At 27.8% G+C, this 8,703-nt stretch overlaps 1 protein-coding gene across 1 annotated transcript in view; it reads left to right on the top strand.

Moving 5' to 3' along the window:
• Positions 1-2,935: 2,935 nt before the first annotated feature.
• Positions 2,936-8,703, top strand: part of LOC107439290 (protein bicaudal C homolog 1-A) — a 61,987-nt gene continuing 56,219 nt past the window's right edge. The window contains exon 1 of the mRNA XM_087166110.1: positions 2,936-3,073. Coding sequence (XP_087022236.1) covers positions 2,971-3,073 — 103 coding nt within the window. The 5' untranslated portion in view covers positions 2,936-2,970. The remainder of the gene's footprint in view (positions 3,074-8,703) is intronic.

Here is an 8,703-nt window from a genome sequence, read left to right as displayed (position 1 = left end):
TTATTAAATATGAAGTTAATGTATCTACCTGCAATTAAATACCTGTTCTGCAGAAAATAATTCAATTTAAAAATTGCTTTCTTAAATTTATTTGCTTTTCATTCGACAATTTTTTTTTTTTTCAATGGCAGGCACTGAATTTGAATCTTTTGCCTATACTATGCCAGAATTGTTGCTCATTTCGCGTTACCCAGTGGGCACCTGTGAACCAAAGTCACGGAGGCGAGCAACATTGCCCACGCCACACTGCCACAAACCCGTTTATAGGGTGGGCCACATTCACACATCACACACAATAGAGGACAACACAAGAGAGAGAGAGAGAGAAACATCCATGCCCAGAGCGGGATTCGAACCCGCGGCCATTGGCTTCGCAGTCAGGCGCGCTAACCACTCGGCCACCTGGCCGGCTTTTTTAAAAAATCAGATTTTTAAACAAAACATGATTTTAACCAACTTTGATAAAATGCCTCAATGTTTCGCCCAGGACCGCTATAGCCCAAGGCACGCCCCTGAGTAGGTGTTGGCTATATCAGCTTTCAATGTTCTATTTCATAACCTTGTATCGTTGTCACACAGAAGACAAGGTTACTCCTGAAACTAGACTTGAGAAAAACTAAACAGAGAAATACTAACCGCAATCGGGTATTACTTAAAATTCTCTGATCCGACTTCATCCCCCCCTCCATTTAAAATGAGCAGATTTCTATTAATTTACACTTGATTAAAGACTAAAAGTGAAATTTATATAAATAACGTACCGACGCGTGGATATTGTAAACGTATTATTAATAGTGTTTATAATTATTAGCATATTTATTTGAATCTTGTTACATCTGATTCAGAGATTTGATTTTTTTTTTTCTTCTAATTCTCGTTTTCCTTTTTTCATTCGCTATTTTAAGAGTTATTCTTTGTAATAAATAAATAAATTTAAAAAAAAAATAAAAAAATTATCAAGACTTTTTTAAAACAGATCTTTTAAAAAAAATTATGATTGGCCTAGTGCAGGGGTGACGAACCTTTATGCACCAACGTGCCATTTTTTCAAAAAATTGTTTAATGAGGCCATAGACGTGCCGTCAAACAATTTTGATTCGTGATTATTGGGAAAATAATAATACTAAATATTATCAACTCAAAACTGCTGAAGTCCTAGGTTATTGCATCTATATGATTATATTTTCAATTTTAAACCATTGAATTTTCATTATCAAAAATAAATCAAGAAAGAAATTTTTTAAGAAAAATTCTTTTTCTTTATCTATAGCATGAAACTTCCTTAAAGTTTCAGGAATACAAAGGTCTGAACAAATGCCCCTCTTTTTGTAACCCTTATAACAGGGGTGGCGAATCTTTATGCTCCAACATGCCATTTTTTCTTTTAAAATAATTGAATGGGGTCATACACGTGCTGACAAATAGTTTTGACTTCGTGGTTAGTGGGTAAATAATAATAGTAAATACTATCAACTCAAAACTCTTTATTTACTATGAAAAAAAATACATTTTGCAATGTCTCAGTTATACGCGTAATTCAACTTATAGCAACATCAGTGTGACTTTTGTTGTTGCAGATTAGATGACAAATAACTTATATTAGGTTGTAAGATGTTAGTTTAAGCTGGATTGTTAAATTTTTTTTGCTAGATATTTACTGTTAACTTGTTTTTTATGGTTATTAATTGTTTTTTGGAATTAATTGTAAATAGTTTTGTTAATAATTGTTTTTTTTTGTTTTTTGTGAATTTCATTTTAATTGTTAATATGCTTTATAGTGAACTTTGTGATCGGTGGCGTGCCCAGAATATTGTGTCACGTGCCATGAATGGCACGAGTGCCATTGATTCGCCATCCCTGCCCTAGTGACTTACTAAATTCATAACAAGTATTGAAAGGCGATAGCGAAAGTTCACTATATCTTTCACTAAACTATTAGTGCTTGGATAGATAATTGATGTTCTTGCATATTAAATGTAGTAAATAAAAATTGTAGTAAATAAAAATAAAAATTCAGAAGTATTTTAAAACGGATTTTTCATTGTGAAAAATGAATTATGATTGCCCCTGCGACATACTAAATTCATAACAAGTACTGAATGGTGATAGCGAAAGTTAACTACTTCACTCACTAAACTAATTTAATTTAACCATCAGTGATGGGACATATCATTGAACTTTTCCATATTAAATGTGAAATGCGTAAATTATAACTAATTTTATACACTTTTTAAACTTAATTTTAAATATTACAAGGAATTTATATTATTGCTTTCGTTTTCAACAAAACAAAAGTCCTATTTTAGTAAGATTGTATATTTTCATTAACATAGTTAAATGAGGATAAAAAAATCTTATTCTTTTTTAATCAGCTATGAAAAAATGCATAACATTTTTCATGAATTAATCCAAATAATTAATAGTTAAATTTTATATCCAGATGAAGACCCTGCATTAAAACAAAAATAAATGCAAAATGAAAACAAATGATCAAAAAGCAGCTTGACCGTGAAATCAAAAAGAGAAAAATTTAAAATGCAGCTTAGATGTCAGGAGTAGTTTTATACTATGAATTGTGTAAACACAAATCGTTTGAATATTTAAAATTGAATGAATTAGTTTTCTTTTCAAAAATAAAATTACGTTTATTTACCATTTTGGAAAGAAAAAGAACAAAATAGAAACAAAAAAAAAAGTTTTTCCAATTCAAGAATGAATTACGATGTGGTTAGTAGAATGGGATTGGCTATTCTCCTAGAGGATTATCCAATAATGATCCTCTAAAGTAAAACAGCGATAAATGGAATAATTTGGTATATATTTGGAATGTGATAATCTATTGGTTGGCGAATATTTTTGGCGATAAATGTAATGTTAATCCCTGACCTTGACAAATCGGTAAGGGTTTAAAATCAAATCCGAGACACGTGGGGGATTCTATTTACTAATAGATGATCGAGAAGACACAGTATGGGATTCGAGATGTCAATTTCGGAACATACACCCATATTTAAAAGCGAATTACTTATAATACCGAGGCTATGGAGAGCTATTTTCGACCGTTATATCATAAGTAAGTTTAATTGAAAAATTATTATTTATATATTGTATAAGTGTACTTTAAAAGGTTGAGGATCCTTAAATTCTTCCACATCTTAGGAGTAATTTTCCGTGATTCGATCCAATCATTAGGGAATAGGTTCTTAATCTAATTAATTGATTACTTAAATCTGTTTTAATTGCAAATATAATATTTTTAGCCGTAAAATCCCTAGAACTTGTTAGAATTTAAGAATTGATTGTTGCATAAAAATGTAGAGCTCCATATTTTGTTTTGGTAATTGCAGAGAACTATTGGGAACACCTTGCTAAAGGCACTATTTGAAAATACTTAAAATTTTTGAAATCAAGAACTTGCTAGGTTAGTTCATAAATTTTTTCCCCCTTCTGTGATTTTTTAAAAAATTGTTTTTAAAAGTTTCTGTCGGACCGCTGCCCGGAAGTTGTCAAGAATTGGTTTAGCCGCAGATCACGTTACGGAAATTTTCCCGATTAAACTATTGGCATTTCGTGTTCACGAAATTATCTTAAATGCATTTAAAGAGTATTGCAAGTAAGTTTAATAAACGTATAATTTTTCTAAAATAAATTACGTTGTTCAACGAGTTTTGAGTTAGTTTTTGTATGGTATGTTTGAACACGGGAGGAAAAAAGTCATAATTAGTATTCTTTATCTCTTAATCTTCAATAATTTTAATCGGTGAGTTGTTTTCGTTAAATGTAGCACCAAAAGCTCAAAATAAATAAATACTTAACAGTTTATTGTCGAAAAGAAATTAAAAAAAAAAAAGCTTTTGATTGCTTCATTTCGTCAGAAAAATATTTACTTTAGTTACAACAATTTTAATAATTAAAACATGTATTATGTTAACAAAATTTATGGCTAAAATTAGAGCAAAAGCCAGAAAGGAAAAATAAAAAACTCAACAGAACGCTCTCATAATCTTCAATAATTTGAATCGGTGAGTTGTTTTCGTTAAATGTAGCACCAAAAGCTCAAAATAAATAAATACTTGACAGTTAATTGTCGAAAAGAAATTTTAAAAAAAAGCTTTTGATTGCTTCATTTCGTCAGAAAAATATTTACTTTATTTATAACAATTTTAATAATTAAAACATGTATTATGATTACAAAATTTGTGGCTAAAATTAGAGCAAAAGCCAGAAAGAAAAAATTAAAAACTTACAGAACGCTTGTATTATTTCTTTGTTTTACGCATAAGATATGTTGTTTACATAAGATATGTTGTTATACATAAGTTTATGTTGACATACATAAGAAATGTTTCGAAAAATTCAGGCGAAATTTGTTTTAAATATTTTTTAATCACTCTTAATCTAATTTTTTGAAATAGTTAATATATTAATTTTTGCATTTAAAAATAAAATTGTTGACATTTTTTAAACATCTATAAACAATTCTTCTTTATTCAAACAATACAATTTGATACAATTAATGACAAAGATCTACATTAATTTTGTAATCAAGTAAGGGCAGGTGTTTTTTTGGGGAGACTAACGTATCATGATCTGCGGCAAATTAATCGGTAAGTCTTGGGAACTTCCGGGCAGCGATCCACGAGAAACTAAAAGAAAAAAGAAACGTCACAAAAAGGGACCAACTCCACAGTTATAATTCATATCCTCTGGGGGGGAGGGCAAACATTGACATGTTTTCTGTTTTTTATAAATTTGCAAGTCTGAAATCGATTTGGCACCTTGGCGATTAGATCACGATACGGAAATACCCCCTTGAAACACTTAAAACTTAACATTTATAATTTTTTGATTCAATAAAGTGGTTTATCATTGTTTCCGTACTTACATTTTAAGATGTAAATTTTTTGTTTCATAATAAACAGTAAATAATACTTATAAAATAAGAAATTAATGACTATTAAACAGAATTATGGACTTTAAATGAGTCTAATTTACCATTTTTAATTCTTTTGTTTTATTAACTTTGGATATTTTAAATTATATTTATGTTTTAAAATAGCAATGAAATCTATTTTGATAATTAAGAAATTCCTAACTCTCTTTTTGGTGTAACAGAATTTCATATGATTTATAATTTGTTTTATTTATTTGAGACATTAAGGAGTTTTATTGTTTCATTACTTGATAAAACATTTGTTATTGATTTTTTTTTAAAAAATAGAAAGGGAGCTATATTTATATTTAAAGTAGTAATTTTTTAACACTTTTAAAACGAAATTCTGCAATTTTTAATAATTTAGAAGTATCATTTTTATATGTTTTGTTAGCACAATTATTTTAATCAAATTTATTTAAGTTATTAATAAAGTATATTTAAAAGAAATTGAGATATTTTGGAATTTAATATAAATAGGAAAATACATTTTAAAAATAAGATATTAGTGACTTCTTAGTGTACATAGTAGAATTTTGTATTTTTAAATATTTCTGAATTATCATTTTTAACTGTTCATTTTGTTAACTCTAGATAATTTAAGGAAACATTTGTATAAAATTATTAATGGAGTATATTTTGAAAATAAAGAAATTCGTGAATTTTTTACAAATATAACAGACTTAATTTAACGCTATTTATTGTTTTGTTACTTTAGCACTAATTTTAGTGTTGTTGTTCTTATTTATTAATGGAGAAAATTGGCATCAGAATTTTTCATTTTTGAGTAATTCAGAATTATCATTTTTAGCAGTTTTGTTTTCTTAACTCAAAATATTTTAAGGAAAAAGTAATTTTTTTAAAAAGTTACTAATGAAGTATAGACTGTTTTACAAGTATAACAGAAGTTATGTTGTTACTCAGGGTTCAATATTTTTTACTGTTTTACTATAAGTACTATTTTATATATATTGTTTTGTTGCACAGTAATATTATTGTGTTGTCACTTATGATAATTTAAGAATCAAAAAGTTTTTATTATTATTTTTATTAATTAGTAAGGAAAACCATTTTGAAATTCAGCAATGAATGAATTTTTAATATTAAATAATTTTGTATTTTATAATCAACATTGATTTTTAGCTTTTTGTTAACCTTAAAATATTATGGTATGTGACATTTTTTTTAAAAAATGAATTATTTTCTTTATTTTGAAAATAAAGAAACTATTACTTACTTTCTGAACATCAAATACAGAAATTAACAGTAAACAACTTTGGGATAGATAATTTTTGATAGTTAGTTCACTCAATATTTTAAGATACACATAAATTATATATTTATTTTGTGCATTTATTTATATTTGATAAGCAGTGTTTAACTATCTCTGAATTACTGACTTGCCACTGTTTTGTTAACTACTGATTTTTTAAGATATGATTTATTATTTTTTCCTATTACTAAAATATATGTTTTTAAAGTTAAAAAATTCATAAACAGTATGACTTATTTTTTACAGTTTTATATTAAGATGTTTTATTTATGTTTTGTTACTTAGGGTATAGTTCAAGTTATAATTTTATTCTAAAAAGAATTGAGAAATTATATTTTGATGATAAACAAATGAGTGTGCCTTCTAAACACATATTACAGAATAATATATTTTAATTGAATATGAAATGCAGAAATTTGTAGACCTTTATAGAATTCAGTTAACTATTTAGTTTTATACTTAAGTCGTATTTCTTGTTTAGTCACTCAAAATAATGTAAGATTAAATTTTTACATTTTAATATGTTGGAAAATGTTTTGTGATTCTTTTACATCTACAATTTTACATTTTAATAACTCTAATTGTTAATTTTTTATTGTTTTGTTACAATTTGTGAAATGAAAACTTTAATTTTTAAAGTAACAATTATTGCAAAGGAAAAAAAAAAGGTTTTGGAAATATTAAAAAAAATCTAAATTTCTTTTCGCTTACATCAGAGTTACACAGTATAATTATTATAATTTAACATATCTTAATGGTCTATTAATTGTTTTGCTTTATCAGTACAAAACATTTTAAGAGTTACAAAAATAAACATTGTTTGGAAACAAAGAAAACAATAATGAAGTGAAATGTGTGTTTAAATTATTATAAAATTAGTTTAATATTATAAAAGGAAATCATTTTACATCTTTTAAAGGGAATTATTAATCAAACTTTTCTCTTGTTACTTCGTTATTGTTTATTAAAATTGTTATCCTTTCTGGTCAAATCGATTGATGTATCGATATTTTCATATTATAATATAATTTAAAATAAAAGGTATTTATATTCGGGGTAGTAATTAAGAAAATTTATACACTGGGCCTTGAACCAGGGATTAAAAGATATTAATAATCTGTACACATTTTCACTGGTCCATGTACACGTCTCTATTAATTTTTTTTTTTTTGTTTAAAAAGATGATATTAGAGTGAATTTCAATGAAAAATTACAATGCAAAGAAAGTGTGCAATCTTCACAATTATATGCTATTTTGGGACAATAAAATAGACCAAACACAAAACTGAATGTCAAAAAACCAAAACAGCATACATATCATCTCATAATTTCGATTGTAAAATATTTTTGGTGGTCCCAGATCAATGGACCATCGTTAATATCGACCGACTTTCATACTAAATGTTAGTGACTAAATTCAATTTTTTTTTATCGTCTAATAAACCTTTTGTCTTAGACATATTAAAATTCATATGTCTTAAAAAATAATTTCATAAATTTGTAAAAGAATATGAGGAAATTATTTAGCTTTGTCCTCAATTCGGTAAGATTTCGATAGAGAATCGCTTGCTATTGTTAAGAAAAATCAGATCCACCCGGATGCGGTATTACTAACTGCAGAACTAGGGACGCACTTCTGGTTTTTAAGGCCCGAATTTTGGTAAGCGCATTATCGAATCAAAACTCCGTTTAACCGATAAATCACGCATATGAAGTGGCATATATTTTTATAATTTATAACGTCCATGCACATCTTAATCACTTATTGATACTTATGACTCCTCATTTGATTGGCCTTTCCTTAGAATACATATTAGTTTGATTGGCCTTTCCTTAGAATACATATTAGTTTGATTGGCCTTTCCTTAGAATACATATTAGTATTCACTGAAACCCCGCCCCATCTCTAAAACGTATCGCTCTCAAAACTATATTATTTAATCAAGATTTATTCATTCCGCTTAGCACAGACACCAAATAACACGTAGAAATTAATAAAAATTAATCTATTCATACTTCAATAAATCAATAATAAGTTAATTAATAATTTAATTAAAGCTATGAATGAATGTCCGAGATTTCATTGCCACTTGTTCTGCAGTGGACTGATAGTTAAGACTCGGTTCCTAGTAGAACAGCATCATTGGCTGCGGTCAGTAAGCGGTAGGTGACCACTTTCATCAGCCTGCGTAGGGACTGGGACAACGCGGTATCGGTCTTCGTTAAACTATTTTACAGTAAAATGCTCGACCTCGCTCGCTGGTCATCAGACTACAAAAGCAGGGGAGCCATCCCCTCTGCAGAGGATCAAAATAGCGATGGCATGTCTTCGGATCATCCTCAGGGATGTTTCCCAGACCATCGCCAATAGCCCATTGTGCAGCTCTAGTGCGACGTAAATAAAGTACCTACCACTGCCACTTATTAACAATATTTTTAATTATTTAGTCGGGATATTTATAAGTTCGTGCAATAATTTCTTTCTATTATAAGTTCG

The sequence above is a fragment of the Parasteatoda tepidariorum genome, chromosome 6 (genome assembly GCF_982258835.1).
Source record: "Parasteatoda tepidariorum strain Cologne lab strain chromosome 6, Ptep-v5.0, whole genome shotgun sequence".
Taxonomy (NCBI): Eukaryota; Metazoa; Arthropoda; class Arachnida; order Araneae; family Theridiidae; genus Parasteatoda; species Parasteatoda tepidariorum.
The sequence above is the reverse complement of the archived record's forward strand: the minus strand, read 5'-3'. Positions and strand labels throughout refer to the sequence as shown.